This window comes from Alexandromys fortis, unplaced genomic scaffold (genome assembly GCF_014885135.2).
Source record: "Alexandromys fortis isolate MF-2015 unplaced genomic scaffold, M_Fortis_MF-2015_v1.1 scaffold_65, whole genome shotgun sequence".
In the NCBI taxonomy this organism is placed as follows: Eukaryota; Metazoa; Chordata; class Mammalia; order Rodentia; family Cricetidae; genus Alexandromys; species Alexandromys fortis.
The window spans coordinates 3597618-3625498 of NW_026067986.1; the positions used below are offsets into that span (position 1 = coordinate 3597618).

The following is a 27881-nucleotide window of genomic DNA, read 5'->3' on the forward strand; positions in this document are numbered from 1 at the left end:
GTTTATATAACAAGTTGTAGGCTAGGCAAGGCTGTGTAGAGAAACCCTGTTTTAACCCCCGTCCACCCCAAAAACCAAAAAACCAAACACCCTTTTATTTTGTGGGCTCAGTGGTTAAGAGCATGTACTGCTCTTTTGGGGGCCTGGAGCTCATTTCCCAGCACCTACATGAAGCTGCTGACAGCCACCTGTGAATCTACGAGAACCCAGTGCTCTCTGCCGGCCTTCTCGGGCACTGTACTCAAATGCACACTTAAATTTAGGCACACGGTTATATACAATTCTTAAAAATCTTTAAAAGATATTTCATTTTTAATTATTTGTGTTATCATTTGGATGTAAGTTCAGGTGTCTTTGCAATTCTTCCACTGGAATTACAGGCGGTTGTGAGTTTCCCAACATGGGAACTGGGTTCTGAACTCTGGTCTCACGACTTGAGGTGCATGTGTTGTAGATGACCAAGACCTTTTTCTAGTATATGGTTTAAAACCACTGTTAGATTTGGAGACTGTCTCTCTGTGTAACTATGAGATATACTAGGCTGACCTTAAACTCAGAGATGTCTAAACGATATCCCCACGCCTGGCTTTTATTACTTTCAGTAAGGGATCGTAAGACTTACTGTCCTACCCAGCAAATTTTAATTCACTACAAAAAAAGAGTCTTATTGCTTTAAAAACCAAATCTTGCTGTTTTTAACTCATATTTTTAGACATTGTATGGGTTTTGCAGGGGGTGTAGTTGGTTATTTCTTTCAGAGGGTCTTGGCAATTTCTTTAGTTTTACTTTTCTGTATTTAAGTCAGTTTTGTAGAGTTGGTTCGTTCGTTCGTTCATTCATTCATTCATTCATTCATTCATGCAGTGTTTTACCTGCATGTGTTCCTGTAGGCCACAAGGCGCCAGATCTCATTACAGCTCGTTGTGAGCCACCATGCGATTGCTGAGACTTGAACTCAGGACCTATGGAAGGAGCAGTCAGTGTTCTTAACCAATGAGTCATCTCTCCAGCCCCTAGCGTTGGTTCTTAAAATACATTTTTATAGCATTGGATTATGTGGATGCTCACTTACTATATTTCTAAAATAAATGAATGCACAACTTTTCATTTTTTAAAGCCGCATAAGTTTATTCCTGTTTGAATGAGTGGTTATGGATGTTTGCTCCAAGAGCACCTTCTCTGAAACCACTGACTTGTAGGGTTGAGAGATTTCAGGTTTTGTCAGCTTCACATTGGGCTTGACATCATATTGATATTTCAAGCCTGTTAATGTTTGAAGGTGACCAGAATTTATAGAGTGCTTCACGTATTCCTTTCTCACTTAAGTTTTAATTAACAATTTAGAAATGAAGTATTTTTCATAAACAACTTCTTAACTGTTAATTAACATTGAACAGTTAATTAGATTAACAGGGATATGTTTTCTTCAGGTAAATAAACCTGCTAGCTAGCTAGTAAGTTGTAACATCTCTGTAAGTGTAAGTGCTCCTGTGCTGTTTCTGGGTGTGAGCAGCCGAGGCAGCCCCGCTAAGTGTGTTGTCCTCTCTCAGGTCCTCCCCCCTCCAGCCGGTTATGTCCCTATCCGGACCCCAGCTCGGAAACTGACCGCAACCCCCACGCCTTTGGGCGGCATGACTGGGTTCCACATGCAGACGGAAGATAGAACTATGAAGAGCGTGAGTGACCAACCGTCCGGGAACCTTCCGTTTCTGAAACCCGATGACATCCAGTACTTTGATAAGCTGTTGGTAAGTGTGCTAGCAGCAGCAAAGTGTTGCTCTTGGTAGGGATACAGACCTCTGGCCTCACCCGCCTCTCAATTATTGCAGGTTGATGTCGACGAGTCAACACTTAGTCCAGAGGAGCAAAAGGAGAGAAAAATAATGAAGTTGCTTTTAAAAATTAAGAATGGTACACCTCCAATGAGAAAGGTAAGTTCTATTTTTATTTCTTAGGCCTTTTGAGACAAGGTCTTTGCAAAGTCAAGATTGCCTTGGAATTCACTATGTAGACCAGGCTGGCTTGGAACCTTCAGAAATCCACCTGCCTCTGGCTTTCAAGTGCGGCAGTTAAAAGTATATGCCACCCATAATAAAGAATAAAGGTGTGTATCAATCTGACTCCTAGTTTATTAAATTATTTATTTTTGTTTGTTTTGAGATAGGTTCTCAAACTGTATCGCAAGCTGGCCTGAAACTCATAGCCCAGCTTGGATGTAGTCTGATGGCAATCCTCTTTGTTCAGACACCTGAGTGACAGAATTAACAGAGTAGGACGTGGTGCTTTGTTCTGTGGTGCTCTGTTCTGTGGTGCTCTGTTCTGTGGTGCTCTGTTCTGTGGTGCTCTGTTCTGTGGTGCTCTGTCTGGTTCCTTATTTGGCGTTTACATGGTTTCTGATAAATTGCTTAGCTTGGCCTTCAGGGAGGCCTTGAGCTTTGGATCCTCTTCTTCTAGAGTGGCTGCTTGGGGTTACAGTCCTCGCTCCAGGCTCAGTGGGTTTAATTCTCCTCCTCATCAGGATATGAGAGAGCTAAATTCTTTCTGTGTTTGACAGCTTTAAAGTGTTCAGAACTAGGGTGATCAGTGGAAATTATGTGAGCTGTTCTATTAACACCCAGCGTGATTGAAGTAGAAGGCTCTTTAGGCTCAGCTAAGGCATATGGTGTATGCTTACCTTTTTTTATATAACATTTATAGGCGTGCATACATGGCAATAACTTGCAGGAATCAGTTCTTTCCTTCTGCTATGTAGGTTCTGAGGATTGAGCTCAGATAATCGTCAGGCTTGGTGGCCAGCCAGTACCTTTTACCTTCTGAGGAATGTTCTTAGCCCTATAAATTACCCCTAATTCTTTTCTGCCCATTTATTCATTTATTTAGTGCACACATACATGAGTGTTTTTGTACATTGTGTGTGGGTATGTGTGCAGGCAGGCAGGTAGGTGATACTCCAGGTATCACCTGTGGAGAGCTCAAGAGGACAGCTTTTGGAAGTTTGTCCTTCCTTTGTTTCGCTCCTAGGGGTTGAAGGATGGGGTCATTGGGCATAAGCTCCTTTGCCTCTTCCCTTCTCACCGGCCACTAAGTTAATCACCCTTTTTAGATGAGTTGATAACATTGAACTTGGGTCATGTGAAATTAAACATTAAAACAATTTATGACAAAATTCTTAAAACTATATGTGGATTGTCTGCATAAGTATACATCAAAATATTATTACTGGTGAAATTCACTTCTGAGTGTTTGCTCATAAACAAAAGTAAATATTTTCATTTCTTTCTGCTTTTCCCTAGGCTGCCTTACGTCAGATTACTGATAAAGCTCGAGAATTTGGGGCTGGACCTTTGTTTAACCAGATTCTTCCTTTGTTGATGTCTCCTACACTTGAGGATCAAGAGCGTCATTTACTTGTGAAAGTTATTGATAGAATATTGTATAAACTTGATGACTTAGTGCGGCCGTATGTGCACAAGGTTGGTTCTCTAAGTAGTGTGTAATGGTTTTAATTTTTAGTTTTTGGGTTGGATTCTATTTTCCACTGTGTGTAATCCGGATTTTTTTTTTTTTTCTTTTTTTTGGTCAGGGGAGGGGGTTTTGGCGGGGCACATGTTGCTCAAGACAGGGTCTTTCTGTGTAGCCTTGTAGACCAGGCTGGCCTCAGATCACCTACCTTTGCCTCCTGAATTCTGGGCTCAGAGGTGTTTGCCACCACTGCCCAGCCATTTAATATTTTTATAAATTTCAATATAAAGAGCCAGGGGTTTATTTTACCGTTTGTCCTTGTGTTTATAAAGACTTAGTTCATGGATACGGCTGTTTGCCTGCCTGCATCACTTACATGTTTGCTGCCCTTAGAAGCCAAAAGAGAGCATTGGATCCCCTGAACTGAGTTACAGATGTTCTGAGTTGCCATGTGGGTGCTGGGTATTGAACCTGGGTCCTCAAGAAGAGCGGCCTGGTGCCATTTAACTACTGAGCCAGTCCCTTTCCTTGTATTTTTAAAATTTTAAAGTTCAAAACTTTAGTTGATTGTATGCAATCATAGATTAGAAAAGTTTACCATTTTATAGCCACTTCAGAGAAATGAGTGTTGAATTAGTCTGTCCTCTGATCTTTTGGAGTTTTTTTTTTTTTTTTAAAGATTTATTTATTTATTATGTATACAATGTTCTGCCTGCATGTGTCCCTGCAGTCTAGAATTGGCACCAGATCTCATTACAGGTAGTTTGAGCCACCATGTGGTTGCTGGGAATTGAACTCAGAACCTCTGGAAGAGCAGCCAGTGCTCTTATCCACTGAGCCATCTCTCCAGCCCCTCTTTTAGGGGTTTTGAAAAGGTGTCTCACCATGTTATTGAGGCTGTCCTTGTCTATGATGCAGGTGTGCTAACTCTAGTCCAGGATCTCCTGCCCAGGCAATGGGACTTTGTGAGACAGTCCCCTATGGGCGTTCCCAGTGTCTCATTTCCTGCCAGAATGACAGCATTAATTATCACACTACCAGATCTTTTTTTCCTCCCAGAAGCAAGTATCAATATATAAGTGTTTTTATGCCATCTTTACTCTTGGGAGTTACTACTCTTCCCCCCCCCCATTTTTTTTTATTGACAAATTAGAATGAGAATGTGTATTTTATTTTGTATTAGAATAAAGAAGACAATTCTTATATATTTTTAAATATAAAATGTTATTTTACCTTTTATTTTCACCTATATCTAGGACTTGACAGTATGGAGTTAAAATTCTTTAAATTACCCCTCGATTAGCAAAGTTCTTTGATAACTGTAAATTGATGTGGAAATGTAATTTCTTTTTTTTTTTTTTTCCTGTTTCAGATTCTTGTGGTTATTGAACCATTGCTGATTGATGAAGATTACTATGCTAGAGTGGAAGGCAGAGAAATTATTTCTAATTTGGCAAAGGTATTTACACTAAATTCCTAGAAAGGAAGTTTGTCTTGCTGGGCTGGCGATGGATGGTAACTAAAGCTGCTCTTGCGTCTTTCCTCTGTAGGCCGCTGGTCTGGCTACCATGATTTCCACCATGAGACCTGACATAGATAACATGGATGAGTATGTCCGAAACACAACGGCTAGAGCTTTTGCTGTTGTAGCCTCTGCCCTGGGCATTCCTTCTCTGTTGCCCTTCTTGAAAGCTGTGTGCAAGAGCAAGAAGTCTTGGCAAGCGAGGCACACGGGCATTAAGATTGTGCAGCAGATAGCCATTCTTATGGGCTGCGCTATCTTGCCACACCTCAGAAGCTTAGTTGAAATCATCGAACATGGTGAGTGCTGATGGGACTTTTACCCTGAAAGATCAGCTTCCTGAATGTTTGGTTACTGATGGGGCTGGGGAATAACTGAAGGGCTTCCCCATATAAATGCGTCATACTTTGAAAAGAGGTTTGCTATATTTTCTGTTAAGACAATGCTCTTGCCAGAATTCTGTCTACTGCAGAATGTCTTGCAGTTGGGATCCATGGTTAGATACATTGCTGAAGTTTGGATTGCACTGTGAAAATGGGCGGTGGGTGCCGTGCCTGCTCACGCCTGTGTTTGACTGTGTAGGGCTTGTGGATGAGCAGCAGAAAGTCCGGACCATCAGTGCTTTGGCCATTGCTGCTTTGGCTGAAGCAGCAACTCCTTACGGTATCGAATCTTTTGATTCTGTGCTCAAACCTCTATGGAAGGGCATCCGCCAACACAGAGGAAAGGTAAATCCACTCTTGAGATTCTGGTTTGTTGCTGTCCATTAAGGCCATCTAAAATTAATTTACTGATTTGTGTGTCTATTTACATATTTTATTTTTAAATAGGGTTTGGCCGCTTTCTTAAAGGCTATTGGGTATCTTATTCCTCTTATGGATGCAGAATATGCCAACTACTATACTAGAGAAGTGATGTTGATCCTTATTCGAGAGTTCCAGTCTCCAGATGAAGAAATGAAGAAAATTGTATTGAAGGTAATTAGTTGTTCCAGGTTGTGGGTGCATATTTGGAGGTTGAAAGAGGTCTTGACAGCATATGAATAAACGTGCGGTCTTGTCACCGGCAGGTGGTGAAGCAGTGCTGTGGGACGGACGGTGTGGAAGCCAACTACATTAAGACAGAGATCCTCCCTCCTTTCTTCAAGCACTTCTGGCAGCACAGAATGGCTTTGGATAGAAGAAATTACCGACAGGTAACCTTTCATTTTTAAAATTTGAGTCGCAAAAGTCTTTTTTACTCTTTTTCTACTTAGAATGCATATTACATACTATAATTTGCTTTGGCTGTCTTAAAATTTATATGTTCTTTTTATTTTTATTTTTATTTTTTGGTTTTTTGAGACAGGGTTTCTCTGTGGTTTTGGAGCCTGTCCTGGAACTAGCTCTTGTAGACCAGGCTGGTCTCGAGCTCACAGAGATCCGCCTGCCTCTGCCTCCCAAGTGCTGGGATTAAAGGCATGCGCCACCACCGCCCGGCAAATTTATATGTTCTTGACTGTGACAGGAGATGGACTTTTAAAGCCCATTTATTTATTTATTTATTTATATATTTTTTTAATTAATTATTTATTTAATTTTTTTGTGGTAGGGTTTTACTGTGTAGCCTGGAAATTGCTATGTAGACCTTAAACTCATGGATCCCCTGCCTCTACCTTCCAAGTGCTGGTATTAAAGGCCTGCTCCACCATACCGGGCCTCGTGTGTGTGTGTGTGTGTGTGTGTGTGTGTGTGTGTGTTTAAATGCATTTAATGTAAAATTTTCATGAAACTGGTGCATTTAAAATTTAAAAATGTTTATTTTTTCATGTGTATGGTTTGGGTGTTTTGCCTGTGTGCATTGTCTCTGCACCATTTGGTGTGTCTCGTGCCCACAGAGGCCAGGTCATAATTGGATCTCCTGGTATTGGAGTTACAGACAGTTGTGAGCCAGATATCTCATGGTAGTGATGTTACAGACATTTGTGAACCACCTTATATGGGTGTTGGGAATTGAACTTGGGTCCTCTGGAAGAAAAACCAATACTCCTAACTGCTGAGGTCTTCAGCTCAGTCCCCAGCCTAGTAACAAAAGGCATGCACGCGCACGCACATACACAGGCACACACACACATCCTGTTTGTACACATGGCGTGCGTGTGTGGTTGTGTTTAAATTACATTTGTGTATGTGCACATGCGTGTTGGGAGGTGGGAGAGCAGCTGGTGGTTCCCTTTTGAGCCTGGGGATCAGACTCAGATTGTCCACTGTGTCCGCTGTGGCTGTGACCTGTTGAACCCTCTCTGTGCACCCCTCTTTTTCTCTTTTCTTTTTGATACAAAATCTCACTTAGCCCAGGCTGGTCTCAAAATTTTGGTCCTTCTGCCTCAGCCTCCCAGCTCACCAGTACTAAATTATGAGTCGATGTTTTTGTCTGGTAAATTGAGGCCTTTTCTATCTTGCTGAAACATAAGTATAATTTTACTTAGAATGCTTTTTGTTTTGGAGATAGGATCTCATGTTTCTTGGGCTTGCCTGACCTTGCTGTCTAGCTAGATTAGAATCAGTTTTGGCAGATGTGCCTCACTGTTGGAGTGTTAGAGTTATGGCAGGAGCACTGTGCTGTGCTGCTCTAACTTGGAATGTTTAGTCGTAAGCTTCATTTCCTTGGAAAAGTAATAGCTTTAAAACGGTTTTGTTTTTGTTTTGTCTTTTTAGTTAGTTGATACGACTGTGGAGTTGGCAAACAAAGTAGGAGCAGCAGAGATTATATCTAGGATTGTGGATGATCTGAAAGATGAAGCTGAGCAGTACAGGAAGATGGTGATGGAAACAATTGAGAAAATTATGGGCAACCTGGGTGCAGCAGATATTGACCACAAACTCGAAGAGCAGCTGATTGATGGTATTCTCTATGCGTTCCAGGAACAGACCACAGAGGTAATGGCAGCTGATCATTTACTTGTGGTTTAAATTTAGTTTGTGTGCATGTGTAAGGGTGGAGATTAGAGGCGGCTTCAGGGGTCAGGTCTGTTTCCACCATGTGTTTCCTGGGCCCCCTGGGCCCATCACCACGAACTGTTGTGGCAGCTGCTGTTGGCTTTCGCACGCGTAGAAAACCATTGTTTAAAGCAGATGCCCCTTAAAAATGATTCAAGTTTGACGTTTCAAGTACTAGTTTCCCAGTTTTAACAGACGTTCTTTTACCTCAGATTTTTGGATTTGATTTAAGAACAAACAGTATGTTTGGGTGTTAGGAAAAGATTGAATGTTATTCAACAATCAACTTTCAGTTAAAACTCAATTCTGTATTTTTAGTGATTTTGTTTTTTAAAAAATGTAACTTAGCTCTTCTGTTTTAGGATTCGGTAATGTTGAACGGCTTTGGCACAGTAGTTAATGCTCTTGGCAAACGAGTCAAACCGTACTTGCCTCAGATCTGTGGTACTGTTTTGTGGCGTTTAAATAACAAATCAGCAAAGGTTCGGCAACAGGCAGCTGACTTGATTTCCCGCACTGCTGTTGTAATGAAGACTTGTCAAGAGGTAATCTGTCTGTTCTACCAGCTTTATATTGTTGTTAGCAGGTAGTTTAATGGAGACAGTAACGTTTTAAACATTTTTTGAATTACAGGAAAAACTGATGGGACACTTGGGTGTGGTGCTGTATGAATACCTGGGTGAAGAATACCCTGAAGTATTGGGGAGCATTCTCGGAGCGCTGAAGGCTATTGTTAACGTTATAGGTACGCCATTGCCTGCTTATATGAGAGTTGGCCTTGTCATTTTCTTTGTATTTGGAAAGCAAAGTATAAGTCCTAGTTGGGAGTTTGTTGGGTTTTGTTTTCTTATTTTGAGCGCTTCAGGGTTGTCAGAGTGTCACACAGTCTTCTTTTCCTATTGTCCATGTATATTTTACTTAAATATGTTAAAGGGAAATTTAGGACATTGGAGGCATGGAAACAGTTACAGCTCACGATGTTGTGAGTTACTGGGAGAGAGGACTTTTCTGTTATAAGTAATGATGAAGCAAACAAAGGCATATCTGTGTTTACGATCTCACTGTAGTTGGGCAGTGCTGGCACAACTTTAATCCTAGCACTTGGTGGGCGGGTTGAGCTCTGCAGTTGGAGGCCGGCCTGGTCTACAGCACTGGAACAGCCAGGGATACACAGAGAAACCCTGTCTTGGAAAGCCCCCCAAAATATCTTATTTAAACATAGTGTTGAAAGTAACTCCTCTAAGGCTGAAAGGGTTGGAAAAAAGGCCAAGAGTTCATAATTCCCGGCCAGTGATAACACTGTTTTCCCTGCTCAGTGAGGATGTGTGGAAGGTCGATTGGCTGAACCCCCAGGTCAGCCCAGCCTGGGTGTGCTGTAGAGAGACTGACCTGGACTCGCCAAGGTCAGCCCAGCCTGGGTGTGCTTTAGAGAGATGGACTAGCCAGCGGTCATTTAGCTTCTTATCTCCTGGGTTTCTGGTTTGTCAGAGTTGTAAACCTGCGAAACATGAAAAAAATGATGGAAAATCAGAGCCAGCAGTTCTAGTTAGAGCAAGAGCCCCTGCTAGCTGCCTTTTTTTTAAACCCCCGTTTCTTCCTTCCTATGTTTAAATACTATCCAGACATGCCCTGAATTTCAGGGAGACTGGAGATCTGTTTTGTTTTGCAGTTAAAGGGTGTGGGGCCCTTTCTGATTTGGTTATGAGTCTACTTTTGCTTATATTGTTGTATTTGGCCAGAATGTAGGATGTCCCCATATTTAAATACATACAGCATTTCAAAACCAAATAAATCTTTTTGTTATTAAGTAATTCATGTTCTTTAAATCACTAATTTCTTTCACTTTTACACGTAATTAGAAGCTATTAATAATTTTTAAAAAAATGAAAGTTTACTTAGAATCTAGGGATTTTATCCATAGGTGGCTTGTTTATATTTTGAATTGCACAGTAAATGGAAAAATGAGCAGAGGTTGCAGTTCAGGGTTTAACAGTTCCTTGATTTCTGTTGACTAGGTATGCACAAGATGACACCACCAATTAAAGATCTGCTGCCTAGACTCACCCCCATCTTAAAGAACAGGCATGAAAAAGTACAGGAGAATTGTATCGATCTCGTTGGACGCATTGCTGACAGGTGAGCAGATTACTCTGCCATTTTTGTAGGTAGTAACATCCTCTTACTTAGTTTAAGTAGACTGCTTAAACATTCTTTTAGGCAATATTTCTTCTCAGATTTAGCGGGTTTGTATCCGGCAAGCAAGTTTTCCTTGAAGCTGCTTACCTAAGTATATATGGTCAGCTTATCCAAGATTAGTATTTTCAGGCAGATTTCACTTTGGCTGGTAATAAGCAGTAGTGATGTTTGAGACAGGGTTTCCCTGTGCAGCCCTGGCTGTTCTGGAACTTGTTCTGTAGACCAGGCTGGCCTTGAGCTCAGATCCACCTGCCTCTACCTCTGCTGGGATTAAAGGTGTGCGTCACCCCGTAGTTTTAAAACTGAGCCAAACTTTCTTTCTGTTTTATTTTGTTTTGAGGCAAGATCTGACTAAATCCCTGACTGGCCTGAAACTCCATAGATCAGGTACACCACCACTTAACAAGCCAGGTTAGTCTTCATTTAGTGTTAAGATGAGTTAGTGGTGGTTTCAGAACTGAATATGCACATTTACTTTGTAACCTTCGAGTAAGGGGTGCAGATCAGCTACCTTATTTGGCATGACGGAGGCTCTGGACTTCATCCCCAGCACCGCAAAAACAAAAAATCAAAGCACCTTGATAGCAAAGCAGTAATAACCATTTAGTTAATATTTTAATTTTTTTGTTTAATTAGGGGAGCAGAATATGTATCTGCAAGAGAGTGGATGAGGATTTGCTTTGAACTTTTAGAGCTCCTAAAAGCACACAAAAAGGCCATTCGAAGAGCTACCGTCAACACTTTCGGGTACATTGCGAAGGCCATCGGGTGAGTAGTTGCATTATTTCTAGTAGCTTATAATAAACCCATTGTGTTAATGATCTGAAGAAAAACCTCATTTAATCACTGACCTGCCCCTGTCTATTTTAAAGATTTTTTTATCTTTTAAATTGAGCTAAAATAGATGGAATGCTTTAAAAATTTCCCCTTCTGTAGTATAGACATTTTCAGAGAGGGAAATAGTTCCATTTTCAAAGTACATTCACATTTTTGTTGGTCTTTTTAGGAGATTAGGTATTGCCCCTCCCCCCCCCCTTTTTTTTTTTTGAGACAGGGTCTCTATGTAGCCCTGGCCATCCTAGAACTCACCATGTAGACCAGGCTGGCCTCGAACTCAGAGATCGACTCTCTGGTCTTACTATTAAGAGCATGTGCTCCCATGCCTGGCTAGAATATTGCTTAAAATATTAAGGGATGAGTACTCCAGTTTTTTAATCTCCACATTGTTCTGTTATGGACCTCTGTTTTAATTGCTCTTACCAATAAAAAGAAGCTCCTCTATGGCTGGAAAGATGGCTCAGCAGTTAAGAACACTAGCTCTGTTATAGACAAGCCAACTTTGGGGCGTCAAGGCTGTGAGTGCCAGAGGGGTAGAGTTTGCAGCAGAAGCACATGTGTGGATATGACAGTGCACTGCACACATGAGCTTACATGACCACCACAGGATCACAGCCAAAGCACTGGCGTCAATGGGGAGCTGTTGGGCACTGATGAGTGCTGGGGAGTCAGTGGTATGAATGTGGCCCCTGTGAGGCTGCTTCAGTAGGATGTCTGCACGCATGCACACACTGATAGTACTTTGTGGGCTTAGTGGAGTTGTTTTCTTTATTTTTATTGAGTGTTTTGCTTATGTGTATATGCATGTATGTACACGTGGACTTGCCTGGTGCCCGTGGAGGTCATAAGTGGGTGTTGGGTCTCCTAGAACTGAAGGTATGGATGGTTGTGAGCCACCGTGTGAGGACTGAGAATCAAACTTGGATCCTCTGGGACAGCAGCTATTGCCCTTACTGCTGAGCTGACTCTAGCCCTGACTCAGTGGGCATATAAAAAGAGCACATAAGATTGGGGAGGACTAATGGGGGAGGGAGAGATGAGAGAGACATTGGAAAGACAGGAAAAGGGGTGGGTGTGACCAAGACTCGTTATGTAGGTATGAAACTCTTGACATTAAAGGAGGTTTTTTATATTAAACTTGATTTAAATCTTTTGTTGTTGTAATTTATATGGATGTATATAAGTGCTTTGCCTGCTCACATGCCTGTGCCGCTTGTATGCCTGGTACCCTCAAGGGACCAGAAGACAGTATGAGATTCACGGCATCTTGAGTTAGAGAAGGTTGTTAGTTGCCATGTGGATGCTGGAGCTCATACCGAGATTGAAGGGCAGCCGGTGTTCTTAGCCCTCATCCGAGCCACCCATCAGCTCCTTTTTTATTTTATTTCAACGTTTTTAGGGGGGAGGGGTGCAGAGTCTAACTGTGTGCTCCTGACTGGTCTTAACTCCAAAGATTAGTCTGTTCTGTCTTCCAAGGGTGAGATTAAAGGTCTCCCAACATAAAATATTTATATATAATTCATATCTTAATGTTCACTTTATGTGTTTTTAAGAATACATTGTTCCAAGGGTAATCCACAGATTCATCTGCCTTATGAATTCACTTATGGTTCATTTCTTCTTCATCAGAACCCAGCTGAGAGAAGCAGTTAGTTGTGGAAAATGAAACCGAATGTGTCATTTTCCAAGCTGTAAGCTAGACACAGCCCAGAGTCGTCATAGGGAGAGTGGCCGGCGACCATGTCTGTGAGGGATTGTTTGATTCTTGACTTATGGGGGGCCCATTTGTTCCCCTGTGGGTAGTACTTTATTTGAGCCTGTGGTCTTGGGCCGTATAAGAAAGTAAGTTGAGCGTGATCTAGGTGCAAGCCAGTAAGCAGCATTCCTGCACAATTTGTGCTTCGGTTCCTGCTTCACTTCCTGCCCTGACTTCCCCTGACTGCGACCTGGTGTGGAAGCTGAAACAAGCCCTTTCTTCCCCGAGTTTCTCTTGGTCATCGGGCTTTGTCACAGGAGCAGGGAGGAAACTACAACAACCAGAAGATGTGAGACTTCGGTGGTTCTGCTTTTAGGGTAGACACGGTGCAGAATTGATTAGCCCAGTGTCTCTGAGCTTTAGCAAAGGAAGTATGTAAAAGCTCGGTGGGGGAGAGGGGAGAGCTGGGAAGATGAGGAAGAGATGGTGTGTGAGAGCATGGGAGGCCGGAGTCTGGATAGTCTTGTTTGGGATACTCTGCCTGGCTTTGGAGTCTTATTTAAATTTCTTTATATTTCAAAAAGTTTAAGCTTATATTTGAAAATGAACCCACCTGAATTAACATTAAGAAAAATGTGACAATTAGTATGAGCCTTTTTATTTTATTTTTTGAGGTTATAATTATATCATTTCCTTCTTCCCTGTATGAAGCACTTGAGTCAAAAGCCACAATCCTCGTGATGAGAAAAGTAGTGCATTTTATCAGAAATGATTACTATCCACCAACAACTGCATTCCATTGCAGGCTTCTTTTCTCTGAGGAGAGGTTTAGTAGGTGTGATAACTTGCTGACGTGTTTATTGTTTCTTTTCAGCCCTCATGACGTATTGGCTACGCTTTTAAACAACCTCAAAGTTCAGGAAAGGCAGAACAGAGTTTGCACCACTGTAGCCATTGCCATTGTTGCTGAGACATGCTCCCCCTTCACAGTGCTCCCCGCCTTAATGAATGAGTACAGAGTTCCTGAACTTAACGTTCAAAACGGAGTGCTGAAGTCCCTGTCCTTCTTGTTTGAGTACATCGGCGAAATGGGGAAAGACTACATCTATGCGGTAACGCCTTTACTCGAGGACGCGTTAATGGACAGGTGAGTGACTACAACCAAAGTAGGCACCCATGTTTTGTTTTTAGAGTTTATTAAGGTACCTGACCTGTTTGTTGAAGAAACATTACTATGGATTATTTCATATAATTTCTTATTTTAATATTTGTTGTAATGGGTTAGTCTCTTTTCATATTTTAAGCTAGATTTTGATTCACTCTTGGGAAGATGAACAGGAGTTGATCTGCATGACAGAAACCTGTAGTTTTGTTCTCAGTGTCTCAGATCATCCAGGGCAGCTGAGTGGCACCTCCAGAGTGCTGGGATTGTAGACATGTACCACCGTGCTTGCTTTATTGAGGGCTATGTATGACTCAGGGCTTCACATATGCTAAGCCAGCATCTACCAGGTGAGCTCCATCCTCAGCAGATCCTCTTTTATTGGCGGAGCCAGCTTTCCTTTGCAGCCTCCGATGATCCAGTGGCAGCCGCTAGTTCAGTACTCCATCTGAGTTACTTGATGAGAGTTTGCCTACATTTCACAGAACTTGCTGTCCCTGACAAGAGAAGCGGGAGGAGGGCTCAGACAGTTTCAGTGACTGCTAAGTTTTCTGCTGGTTACTTTTGTGTACAGCTTAAAGTTATTCACTAAACTGGCCACGTTGAGCCTCTAACCTCAACTACTACAGAGGCTGATACAGGAGGATTGGAAATTCCATGCAGCATGCACAATATAAGACTGCCCTGTTTCAAAACAAAGTTTTGAAAATTGGGTGAGGTATAAACAGAAAATGCTTTTTTGTTGCTTGGCCATCCAGACCTGAATAATCACATAAAAACTATTAATTACAGCACTATTTGGCCAACAGCTTAGGCCTATTCCTACCTAGCTCTTATATCTTAAATTAACCCATTTCTATTAATCTGTATATTGCCACAAAACTGGCTTACCTAGTAAGGTTCTGGCATCCTTTGGCAGCTACATGGCCTCTCTGACTCTGCCTTCTTTCTTTCTGCATTCACTTTAGTATGTTCTGCCCTGTCATAGACCACAGCAGTGTCTTTTCACCAGTGGTACTAAAACATGTTCACAGCATACAGAGGGCTCCCATGTCAGTGGGGTTGTAGTTAAGTGGAAGCAAGCTCCGACCTTTGTAACGGTCAACTTACACGGAGCTAGTGTTGTACCAGAAAGTATAGATAGAAGCTATGGGGACAGAACAGCACAGCAGCAGATGACCTTGCTTCTCTCTCACATTGCTGAGGCTAGAGTTGTCTTCTGATTTTAGAGGAAGTTTTTGAAAAGTAAACATGACTTACTTTTCTCTTCAAATATTGATTATAAGTAAAGTTGTTTGTTCATAACAAAAACACTTGAATATTGCACTGCAAATATATTTAAATTTTATCTCAGTTATTATATCAAATTCATTTTGAAATAAATTTCAGATTTCTATCAGATGTATTTTTTGTAATTTTCACGTAACATCAAAATAATTTGCTGTGCCTTTTACAATCTTTTTTGTGATTTCAACTCTTAGAAAGCACTGTGTCTTGGAGGAAAATAGTCCCACAGGTGGGAGTCCACACAATGGCTTTGTTTTTTTGTTAGTTTGTTTCTTGCTTTTTTTTTTTTCAACCCCCCCCCCAAGACAGTAGCCCTGGTTGTCCTGTAACTCACTTTGTAAACCAGGCTGGCCTCTAACTTGGCGATCGACCTGCCTCTGCCTCCTAAGTGCTAGGTTTAAAGGCGTGTGCCACCACTGCCTGGCTAAATTTTTCATTTTTTTAATTTTAGAGTTCATAATATTTGTTGCGTCTTTATTTTTAAAATGTGCTTTGGGGATTGGTATGATCAAGATACATTATACATAATTCTCAGGGAATTAATGAAAATTAAAAAGATTTATCTTTGCAGGTTGAGGTAGTAAAAACTCAATTGAGAATTACTAATAATACTTGGTTGAAAAACTTAGAACTCCTTCATTATGGTGAATAAGATAGTTAATAAATTAAAGGTGTTATATGGTTCATGTTTTTATTATGCTTTTGAAAGGTTGTTAATAGCTTGCCAGACTATGAGCACTTTTTTGAATGAAAATGTTTGATTTATATGCTGATATCGACTTACAGTCATGTTGAATAGTAATTCAGGTCCTAATCATGCAAATGACTATTTCTTACAAATTAAGGTTAACTTAAAGAAACCTTCTTCTCTCCACTCCAGGGACCTTGTGCACAGGCAGACAGCTAGCGCAGTGGTACAGCACATGTCACTTGGTGTCTATGGCTTTGGCTGTGAAGACTCTCTGAATCACTTACTCAACTATGTATGGCCGAATGTGTTTGAGACATCGCCCCACGTGATCCAGGCCGTCATGGGCGCTCTGGAGGGCCTGAGAGTCGCTATTGGGCCCTGCAGAATGTTGCAGTACTGCTTACAGGTGGGCTAAACGTGGTTTGTTTTTATACAGGATCAAAAAGTGATTTAGTTTATTATGTGAAGTCAGTCACTACCCAGTTGAAGGAGACCCCTGCACAGTGGGGGTTTGCTCCCAGACCTGGACCAGGTACAAACCATGCACAAGCACCTGTTTTCACAGAGATCCTTTGTTTAGCAGCTAAAGTGGCCGCTTTGTGACTCAGGCAGAAAAACGGCAGCAAATGATCCTGTAGAGGTTTTTGGAGATTTGGTTTTTAGAGACAAGATTTCTGTGTAGCCTTGCTGTCCTGGAACTCACTCTGAAGACCAGGCTGACCTCGAACTCAGAGATCCACTTGCCTCTGCCTCCCAAGTGCTGGGATTAAAGCTATGTGCCACTGCCCAGCACCAGGTGTAATTTTTTAAAAATAATTTGTATTCTATGTTCACTGGTGTTTTGCCTGCATGTATGTCTGTGTAAGGGTGTCAGAAGCCCTGGTACCAGAGTTATTATATAGACAGTTGTGAATTGACATGTGGCTGCTGGGAACTGAACTCTGGAAGAGTAGCCAGTACTCTTCACTGAAGCATCTTTCTAGCCCTGCATGTGGGACTTGTTTTTTTGTTTTTTGATTTTGTTTTTCGAGACAGGGTTTCTCTGTAGCGTTGGGGCCTGTCCTGGAACTCACTCTTGTAGACCAGGCTGGCCTTGAGCTCACACAGATCTGCCTGGTATGTGCCACCACTACCTGGCTGTGCATGTGTAATTTTTAAGAAGAGAAAAAGGGAGGTCTGTGCTAGAATGGGCTAGGTCAGGTGGTGTATTTTGATTGGGTATGTTAATTAGATGAGCTGGGTGGGGGGGACTTTTGTTTGCTGGACTTGAGCAAGACTTTCCTGCCAGAACCTAGGCTAGTGTCCTTCACTGATGAGCATGTGGGAGACAGTTCTGTGTTGAGATAGAAATTAGATTTTGTGTTTACCCATCACAGTTTTGTGCAGTTTCCAGGTTTTCTCCTTCACTTCAAAGTACTTCAAAGGAACTACTTAGTGTTTTGAGACAGGGCCTGGTTGTAACAGGTGCAAACCTGGTTGACTTGGAACTCACTATGTGGGTCAGGCTAGCCTCGAACTGCTAGATAGCTCCTCCTCCTGAGTGCTAGGATTAAAGGTGTGTCCCACTATGCCAGCTAAAAGGAATTATTTTTTTTTGTAAATTTTTAAAATTGTTTTTATTGAACTATGTATTTTTCTCCACACTCCAGCCTTCCTCTTCCCTTTCCCATGATCCCCATGCTCCCAATTTACTCAGGAGATCTTGTTCTTTTCCACTTCCCGTGTAGATTAGATCCATGTATGTCTCTCTTAGGGTCCTCATTGTTGTCTAGGTTTTTTGGGATTGTGAATTGTAGGCTAGTTTGTTGTATGTCTAAAAGCCACGTATGAGTGAGTGCATATTTGTCTTTCTGGGTCTGGGTTACCTCATATGTTTTCTAGCTCCATCCATTTGCCTGCATATTTCAAGATGTTATTTTTTCTGCTATGTAGTACTCCATTGTGTAAATGTACTACATTTTCCTTATCCATTCTTTGGTCGAAGGGCATTTAGGTTGTTTCCAGGTTCTGGCTATAACAAACAATGCTGCTATGAACATGGTTCTAGTGGCACGATTGAGCATCTTTTAGATATATACCCAAACGTGGTCTTGCTGGGTCTTGAGGAAGGTTGATTCCCAATTTTCTGAGAAATCACCACACTGACATCCAAAGGGGCTGTACCAGCTTGAATTCCCACCAGCAATGCAGGAGTGTTTATTCCCTTTTCCCCACATCCTCTCCAGCATAAGCTGTCATCAGTGTTTTTGACTGGCCATTCTTACAGGTGTAAGATGGAATCTCAGGTTCTTTTGATGTGCATTTCTCTGATGGCTAAGGATGCTGAGCATTTCCTGCAGTAGCTTTTAGCCACTTTAGATTCCTCTATTGAGAATTCTCTGTAAAACAAAGTGTTCCTAACCCTGTCTTCACAGTCCGCAGTTGCGTTAGATATATGTGGTCTTGAAGATAGAATTAACTATGTTTTGCTTATTCTAGGGTCTGTTTCACCCAGCTCGGAAAGTCAGAGATGTGTACTGGAAGATTTACAACTCCATCTACATCGGCTCCCAGGACGCTCTGATAGCGCATTACCCGAGGATCTACAACGACGATAAGAACACCTATATTCGTTACGAACTTGACTATATCTTGTAATTTTATCTTGTGTCTAATGCACAGCTGTTTCACACCTTAAACTTGCTTCTGTCTGATATAAACTTGTAAAACATTGCAGATCAGTGTAGAGCTGGTCATAGAGGAAGGTAGAAATCCAGTAGCATGAATTTGAAATAACTTTGTTTTTGATGTTAAACAGTAAACGCCAGTAGTGACCAAGGACGCAGTGATTACACACTATACTGGAGGGATTGTCATTTTTTATTCATCTTTATGAAGATTTAGAATTCATTCCTTGTGTTTAAAGGCAATGTTAAATTGAGAAATAAACATTCGTGTACAAAATGCTAATTTGTGTGTGTTTTTTGAATATACTTGTAAAATGAAGAACTTTGGTAAAGTTGGTTTGTGTAGAATAAGTGGTTTAACTTCATTTTCTGTCACCTGGTTTATTACGGAACGTAGCAGGACAGACTGTACAGTGGTGGCCCTTGTCAAAGTCCATTGTTGATGAGAAGAGTTCCTTTGGGGCGCACCCCTCAGTGTGGCGTGAGCGTCCTCCACCGTAGAAGAGTCGCACTTTGGCCGAGCTGTCTTGAGTATTATTTTGTACTTACATAGCTAGCACCTGTCACCTCGTGATGTCTGAATGCTTTGTGACGGGCAGAGAGGATGTATGGTGGGCCGTGCTGAGACAGTGGGAACGCTGTCTCTCCTTCAGAACTCTCTCTCTTCCCTGTTGGGAACAGTGCTGTCTGAGGGTGCACAGGTGCGTCTGACCTGGCTTTGCCCTTGGAACCAGTATAATGGAAGGGGCCATATGCAGAGTCCTTATAGATCAGGATGCTGTATGGGAGAAGTAGAAAGTTAAAAGAAAATGCCTGGATTTGATTTGTTTGTAGCAGACAGACATAACACAGTGGTTTACATGTGTGCAGCGTGAGCCAACATGCCCCTCAGTTCTAGAAGAGCCAAGCATTCAGGCTCTCAATGTTTAAATCAGTTTTATACCCCAGATTTCTTTTTTTTTTTTTTAACCTTTTTTTCTCCGTCACTGTTTTGTCTTCCTCTGTTTGTATTTCTGTTGATTCTAGAGGGAAATGATTGTGCCATCAGTGGGACTAGCATATGACTTTGCTCTTCAGAACAACTAGGATTTGACTAACCAAGAAGTCTCTCCGCTGGACACCGAGAAACAGCTTCTGCTCTGCTTTTATAAAATTGATACCGAGCATTAAATGTTCCCAGGCAGGGCACATAGCTTCTTGTTTTTCCTTGTGTGTGGTCTGACTTCTATCAAACACAAATTCCCAGACCACTTTCCTGTTCTTAGAAATTTTCTAGCCATGCCCTATGCACTTTTAAATATCGCTGTTTTGTATAGTTGATTTCAGATAACCCTCGGGAATTAGTAATTTTGGGAATTGGATACAGTTCTCAAAGTTAAGATTTAATTATCAGTTAAAATACTTAATGTAGCTGAAGTTTGTGTAGCTCCTTGCTATTTATGGGAAACAAGCTTTCCGGTAGAAAACAGAGCTGACGGAAGACCGTCTGCTTGAGTGACATTTTGCTGATGGAGGTGATTGCAGGACAAGGGAAAGAAATGCTAAAGGCTGTAACCTCAAGATTTTGACCAAATTACCCTCAAAGGTGTTTGGGTTGTTTCATGCTCTCAGTAAGGAAAACATTCTGTGATATACCCATGTGAAAGATGTTATGTGACGTTTGAACTTCTCAGAGACCGTTCGTTCGCACTTTTGTTTCGATGTTTCTTAAGGCAAAGCTTAGGAAGAATAAATGTTCTTTAGGGGCAGGTGGTGGTCTTTACTCTGGCCCTTTCCCGTTCTTCCTTCCCCTACCCCTCCCCCAATGGGCCATTGCCCTCTGATGGAATTAATTTCTTTGGCGGCTTGATTTTTTTATATTGTATTTTTAAATTTGCTGTACGATGCCCTGTGAGCATCATGTACCACCAGATAAATAAAATTTATTATATTTAAAGTCGTAGTATAACAGTTCTTAATGTTAGTCGACTCTGTATGGAACTGTACTATGTATGCTCTGTTGTTTGCCATATTAATTATGTTGCTGGCCATTCTAAGTGAAACTAAATGTTAGGGGATGTGTTTTCTTCAGGCATGGTGGTACAGGCCTAGAATCCTAGCACTTGAGGTAGTGGCTGGGGGTTGCACGTTTACCTGTCTGGGGTATATATAAGACCCTGCCAAAAAGCCCCCCCCCCCAAAAAAAAAAAAGATTCCAGCTCTGTCAGTTAAGTAGTCTGGCTCAGGTTTCCAGTCAAAAATCCATAAAGATGGATCCACCAATCCCAGAATCACTCTGCACTCAGATTTCAGGACAGATGAGTCCTTTGTGTGGGGGGGTGCTCTATAAATACACCCCCAACTTCTGACTTTGGTGCCAGGGATACCCCTTTCCTATGTGACCACAAAAAAAGCCTCTGATAGCAACGTTTATCTTTTGGGGGAGTAAAATATTCCAAGGTTGAGAGACACTCAGCTACCTTCATTCAGACTTGGGGGTGTTTGAAAGGGTGCTGGGAACTTGTAGCTCAGTCTGACTTTAAATTCCTGGTGGTCCTCCCTCTACCCTGCAAGGGCTGGGACTACAGGGTCATGCCACTATTCCTGTCTGGTCTCAGACGTTAAGTAGAACTCATGTCTGAACAAGTATGGGATGTGAGGAAGGCACTCTACCTGGAAAGCAGAGAGGATATTTAGCAAATCCCTAAGACACCTGCTTTGGGTCAGTGGCCATATATATAAGCCCTGTGCAAAGTAAGTACTGAAGATTGTCCAGAGTCTGTCCTCAGGACATACATCCACACATAGGCATAAATAAAAACAAATCTAAAAATATCAAATATGACATCACCTTGGGGAGCTGAGGAGTGTAGCTTGGTTGGTAAAAGGCTTGCTTGGCATGCACAAGGCCCTGGGGTCAGTCCTCAGCACAATGTAAGCCTGTGGTAGCAGGTGTTAGCAATTTCAGCACTCAGGACACAGAGACGGGGCCAGGAGTTCAAAGCCACCCTTGGCTATATAGGTAGTCAAAAAAACAACTTACAAGCCGGACGGTGGTGGCGCACGCCTTTAATCCCAGCACTCGGGAGGCAGAAGCAGGCGGATCTCTGGGAGTTCGAGGCCAGCCTGGTCTACAAGAGCTAGTTCCAGGACAGGCACCAAAACTACAGAGAAACCCTGTCTCGAAAAACCAACAACAGCAACAACAAACCTTACATTATTTGATGCTTATGTTTTCCCTGCAAATCTATATGTACCCCATAAGTGTGCCTGGTGTCTGGTAAGAAGGGTTGGGCCCTCTGCAACTGAAGTTACAGGTGGAACTTAACCACAGGTAAGCCACCATGTTGGTCCTGGAGGTGATTTCTGTTGTGTGGAGGACAGGGTTCTGGAAGGTTGAGCATCAGAACATGATTGGCAGGCCCCAGTTTGACTGCAGGCTGATACTTTCCACCGAGGGATACCTTTAGTATTATTCTATATTCTATACTCCCTTAACTGTTAAAATTGATTTTTGACCCTTGGTATTATAGAATTTAAAAAAAAAAATTGTGGTCCTGGGAGCTGAAACAATGGCCTCACCCACGTCAGCTCTCTGCTATGCAGAAATACATCCTCCGTGTTTTATTTTGAGACAAGGATTTCACCCAGTAACCCCAACTGGCAGCGTGTTGGAGAACCTTCCACCGCTGCCGTCTAGTTCTGGGATTACAGGCGTGCATTACCGGGCCCAGCTCGGTTTCACCCCAGCTGTCGCCTGAACAGGCTGCCCTGCGTGACACATGCAATTGGCGCTTTTCAGAAAGATCCATGGCTTCCTCTTCACCTGACTGGCTCCAGCCGGTCCTTAGAGCACAGGCTCCTTTGACGGTATGGGGTCTGGCTCTCTTAAAGGGCGGTGGTACCTGGGATCCGCACTGCTCCCCACTCGGCACTCGGGGTTCCCGTCACTCGAGTGTCCACCCTGGTGGTCTGTGTATGCCATGGAAGCATGGAATGGACTCCACCTCATCCTTGCGTCCCCGGCACCGTACGCCCAGGGACTTGGTGTGAAGGCTGCCCCCTGAATTATTTCAGACAGGTTATTGCTGCCCAGAGTTGTATGGGAAGTTCGACGCATGGACATAAGAAGATTTTCAGGCAAATACTTCCTTGCAGTAACTCACGGGGGAGAGAGCTCATCCCCAGATGTTTGTTGAAAAGCTTTGTTCAAAACAGTCTGATTTCTGTAGTATGCTTAGTTTCCGACAGGGGGCAGCAACACCCAAGAAAACAAAGGCTGGAAATGGAAAGCCTTGGGGTTTGAGACGAAAAGCCCCAGGAAAGACTACAAGGAAGGGTGTATTTTTATTAATTGAATACTAATATGTAACAGTCTTTGAGCTATACTTTTAAAATAATATAATCATCTATCTTATTACAAAGTTATTTAAAAATTGAGTGCTTTTTTCTTGTCAGCATCTGATAAACCTTCAAACTCTGTCGAGCAGTAATATTCTGTGCTTTGTACCAGTGAGAGTGGAGCCGCCAAGAACCACACAGTGTCTTGCTCTTTTAGGTGAGGGAGCCCAGATTCACGTGTGAGCTGTTTGGCTCCAAGAGCCTGAGTGGTTAGTACTATTTCACCTACTCCTCCCAAGACACAGACCCTTTTCTGCTGTACGCTGATTTAAAAAACTCAAAGAGTTATTTATTCTTACTTTACAGGTAGGAATATTTTGGTAGCATGTGTGTAGATGTACCACAGAAGACAAAAGGCCGTTAGAACCCCCAGGAAAAGAGTTACCAGGCAACTGTAAACACTACATAGATGCTGGGAACTGAACCCCGGGTGCTCTGCAAGAGCAACAAGTACTTTTAGCAGCTGAGCCTCCTCTCCAGTTCCTACATTAATTTTTTTTCTAATTAAAATTTTTTTCCAATTTTGAACTTAATTTATTGTTAAAAAATTAATAATGGATTGGGGCTGGAGAGATGGCTCAGAGGTCAAGAGCACTGACTGCTTTTCCAGAGGTCTTGAGTTCAATTCCCAGCAACCACAACCATCTGTAATGAGATCTGGCGCCCTCTTCTGGTCTGCAGCAGACATGCAGACAGGATACGGTATACATAATTAATAAATAAATCTTTAAAAAAGAGATGGGTTTCACTATGACATTTTCATACACGCGTCATTGTACTTTGCTTATTTTCCACCCCTCACACTGCCAGCGTCAAACCCTGCCATCCACAACAGTGGCCTTCCTGTGGGCTAGGCTGGTTCAGTAGTGGTGCAAATGTTAAGGGAGGAACCAACTACTTTTTGATTGGATTTACGATACCCCATGAGATGGAACCTGATCCTGACACTGCCGAAGTGGTTAAGAATCTGAGACCAGATGGACCCTGGGGACAAACCTCCTGCTATTTTTTACATAAAAATTTACAATGTAATTACACTACTTCTACCTTTCCCAGTCGGAAACTTAGAAATTTCATGCACTTCTTGGGATTATTTCCTGTCTTATTGGAAAGTCCTTGTCATGTCTTGAGATATGTTCATTTAGTAGATCGAGAGTTTCTGACCTCATATTGGAGTTGTCGATTCATTTTAAATGGACTCTTGTGTGGGACAAGAGACTATCTTTCCTCCAGCATGTGTTTTTGGCACCTTTGCTGAAAGTCAGGTGGCTGTGGCTGTGTTGACGCCTTTGCGGGTTTTCAGTCCCATTCCTGTCTTCTGTTTTTGCATCAGGGCCATGCCTGTCTTGTTACGGTAGTTCTGTAGTATAGTTTAAATCAGGTATTAGGACACCTCAGGTTTTGCTCTTTCTGTTGAGGATTGTTTTAGCTGTTTGGAATAATTTGTGAACCTAGGTACTCTGGCAGAGCAGCCAGGGCTCTCAGCTGCAAAGCCATCATATAGCCTGTTTAAAAAGAGAGAGAGAGAGAGAGAGAGAGAGAGAGAGAGAGAGAGAGAGAGAGAATCTGGCTGTGATGGCACACGTCTTTAATCCCAGCACTTGGGAGGCAGAGGCAGATGTGTCTCTGAATTTGAAGCCAGCCTGGTCTCTGTAGTAACTTCCAGGCCAGCCAGGATCTATGTAGAAAGACTTTGTCTCAAAACAAAACAAAAACAACAACAAGCAAAACCAAAGCAAAACAAAAAACTTCCCCCAACGTAACAGAAAACCAGATTCACAGAGACTTAAACTCATGAAAACCTCTATTATTTTGAAAATGTTTAGTCAGGTGGTGGTGGTGCACGCCTTTAATCCCAGCACTTGGGGGTAGAGGCAGGCAGATCTAGGTGAGTTCGAGGCCAGCCTGGTTTACAGAGCTAGTTCCTGGACAGTTGGGACTGTTATGCAGAAAAACTAGGTCTTGGGGGGAAAAAATTGGGTTATCTCATGGTGTTGGTTCGGGAGGCTAAGGATGATGGGTAACCATGGTGAACCTCCTGGCCTTTTCTTAATGGTCGCCTCACAGGAGCGGCGTGGAAGTCAGGAAGAAAGGGAAGAGAGGAGCGTAATTGTTGTTCCCAGCTCTTTATCCTGACAGGCTCTTGGACGATGATCCTGAGGGTCCCATTGCTTATATCTCACTGGCTGGCGCGAGCTGAGTTTTACCGCCAGGAAAGAGGGAGCCTGTCCACCTAGTGTAGCTGGAGAAGCCTTGATCTTTTGATACCTGCGGTGGTTTGAGCAGGAATGGCCCCCCCTTGACCCAAACCTTAAATGCTTGGCCTACAGGGAGTGACACTATTGGGGGTGTGGCCTTGTTGGAATAGGTGTGGTCTTGTTGGAGGAAGTGTGTCACTGTGGGGCGGGGTGGGCTTTGAGGTCTCACACATTCAAGGCAGGCCTAGTGTGACAGTCTCTTTCTGCTGCCTGAGGATCAAGATGTAGGACTCTCAGCTCCTTCTCCAGCACCATGGTACCCGCCTTGGTGATAATGGACTAACCCTCTGAACTGTAAGCCAGCCCCAATTAAATGTTTTCTTTGAAAAGAGTTGCCCTGGTCCTGGTGTTTCTTCACAGCAATAGAAACCCTAACTAAGACAACATCCCAGCCTCTGCTTTCCCGGGCTCCTTCCCTGCATCACCGTGCCTGGTTTTAAGTGGTTCTGGGAATCGAACCCAGGACTCAGTGCACGCTAGGCAAGCACTCTCCCACCTGAGCTCTAGCCCCAGCGGTTTAGATCAGTTTTGACCCCTGTACTAAACGCTAATCGTGCCTGCGAGGAGGAAGGGGGAGGAAGGTGAGGGACCTTGAGTCTCTGGCGGTGACTCAAGTCTCATCAGCCACAGGAATCCACACGGAACACTCCTGCCCCGCGCTTTTTCCCGCTGACGGCGCCCAGAATCACATTTAAAGTGCAGAGCTTGCGCTACCCCAGCGCCGGTTTCTTCAACTCCGTCCCACAGCCCCTAGAGTTTCCGCACAACAGCAGTGGCCTCTGCGCTCTTAAAAGACGCATTGTTCAGACTCGCCGCAGCTGTTTGCCTCCGGGATTCGCTTCCCCGTGCGCCTATCTTCAGGAACAGCTGGAAGCAATTTTCAACCTCAGCGTTGCACATTGCACGGACGGCTGAGCTTGACAACAACGTTGGAAGCCACGGCTCGAGGGCGCGTGCAGCTTTGGTTGGACACGTGACCGATCTCATCCTTCCCATTGGTGCTGAAACACTCACTCAGCGTCTCTAAGAGGGTCCTTGCCGGAGCAGTAAAGGAGACGCCGGGAAGACACAGAAGAATACATCACGCCAGTACGCTGAATCTGCTCCCTGCAAGACGGCCGAAGTGATCCCCTCCAAAGAAAGGCAGGCCACCTCATGTCCCTCCCAGTCCCCAGTCTTCCCCCGGGCTTCCAGTCATTCTGGACAAAAATCGAAGATTTTAAAAATGGCTTTCCTGGCCACTGGTGGTCTGGTTTCTGCCTTCTGGTGTATTCTTCCTCCTCCCTCTCACTCTGAGATAACCTTTTTTGCTCTCAAGTCACCCATGCGTGAGTTCTCTCCGGCCCTAGCTCTTCGCGTCCTCCTGGCTGCGACATTCCATTTCCAGGTGTCTGTGTGGGACACGCTTACCTCTATTCGTATCTCTAATGCCGCCCTCTGGAGCAGTGTTCCTGTTCCCTGTGTCCTAAGTACCGCTCCGCCCCCACCGCTGGCTATCCCCAACCTGCTCTGTTTTCCTTCTGGGCCTTTGTTGTGAACTCACATAGTACAGGACGTACTATGCCATCTCTACAACGGTGTTTACCTCTGTGTTCCGCGTGCCCAGACCTTTGTGTATCCAGCCCATGTTAAAAACGTTACTTGGATGCCAGCATAAGAGGTTTTGCTGTCTGAGAAAGAGCTTTACCCTGTAGCCCAGGCTAGCTTGTGTGTATAGCCCAGACCAGCTTCTGTACTCCCAGCCAGACAGCCCCTGGCACTGCCTCCTGAATGCTTGGATTACAGGTATGAAGCCTGCCACTTGGCAGAGAAGAACGTTTTTGAATTGTTTTAGGAGGCTGTTAGGGACAGGGTTTCACTATGTAGCTCAGGCTGGCCTCAAACTCACAGAGATCCACCTGCCTCTGCCTGCTGAGTGCTGGGGCTAAGGGCGTGCACCACCACACTCTATCAGACCGAGAAGAGTTTTAAGAAATGGGTCCTGTAACCACCTATGCAGAAGACTAGTGAATTCACCAGAGCGTATTGGGTGATTTCTTTATTTCTTTTCCTCGGGAGTAGGCTGGTAATTAATTTGCAAAGCAGAAATGATAAAATGTTCAATGGAAGCACACATTGTTACATCCTTGAAAAGTGGGTGAGATTGTCTCCTGAATTGTGCATGGAGAGACTGCTGTTTTCACCCTAATGACGAGCCCTCCCTTTTCATAACTAGTGCGTTCCTCCCCATCCCTGCAGAGTTAGGCCACACTCACTTCTAAAAAACGATGCTTCGGTAATAAATGAAAAGCCCCTGGAATTTGGCTGGGCCTGAATCAGGACGCTGGATATATGCTTGCCTATAAACACACACGCTTTATGCGCTACGGGACAGTGACTGGAAAGGAGCTCCCCTTGCGTGGCTTTAGGGAGGGAAGACAATCAGTCCTGTGGCTGTCTACTTGGGAATCCAGTATGCATGACATTTGGTATCCTGCAAGCACAGTTGGGGGTGTCCTGCTCTTTGTCACTTGTAAAAGTCACTAAAGTAGAAGACGTGTGGACCCAGTGGTTCACTTTAAAGACAACTTAGCATATTACCTTTCAAAATGATTATTTTTTCCTTTTATCAGTGTCTGCGTGTGTGTTTGTGTGTGCATGTGTACATGTGTACATGTATGTGTTTGTGTTTGTGTGCATGTTTGTGTGTGTATATATGTGTGTGTTTATGTGTGTGTGTATGTGTGTGTATGTGTATGTTTGTGTG

The 27881-nt window shown here is 43.2% G+C and overlaps 1 protein-coding gene across 2 annotated transcripts in view; it reads left to right on the plus strand.

The window, feature by feature from the left end:
• Sf3b1 (splicing factor 3b subunit 1) overlaps positions 1 to 18780 on the plus strand; it is a 41489-nt gene extending 22709 nt beyond the window's left edge. For both annotated transcript variants that reach the window (XM_050159184.1, XM_050159185.1), the window contains 16 exons: positions 1551 to 1748; positions 1830 to 1931; positions 3294 to 3473; positions 4835 to 4921; positions 5013 to 5283; positions 5567 to 5712; positions 5815 to 5961; positions 6054 to 6179; positions 7681 to 7902; positions 8325 to 8507; positions 8596 to 8707; positions 9978 to 10098; positions 10795 to 10926; positions 13566 to 13838; positions 16021 to 16237; positions 18310 to 18780. In XM_050159184.1, the coding sequence (XP_050015141.1) occupies positions 1551 to 1748; positions 1830 to 1931; positions 3294 to 3473; positions 4835 to 4921; positions 5013 to 5283; positions 5567 to 5712; positions 5815 to 5961; positions 6054 to 6179; positions 7681 to 7902; positions 8325 to 8507; positions 8596 to 8707; positions 9978 to 10098; positions 10795 to 10926; positions 13566 to 13838; positions 16021 to 16237; positions 18310 to 18468 (2676 nt within the window). In that variant the 3' untranslated portion in view covers positions 18469 to 18780. The remainder of the gene's footprint in view (positions 1 to 1550; positions 1749 to 1829; positions 1932 to 3293; positions 3474 to 4834; positions 4922 to 5012; positions 5284 to 5566; positions 5713 to 5814; positions 5962 to 6053; positions 6180 to 7680; positions 7903 to 8324; positions 8508 to 8595; positions 8708 to 9977; positions 10099 to 10794; positions 10927 to 13565; positions 13839 to 16020; positions 16238 to 18309) is intronic.
• The last annotated feature ends 9101 nt before the right edge of the window (positions 18781 to 27881 follow it).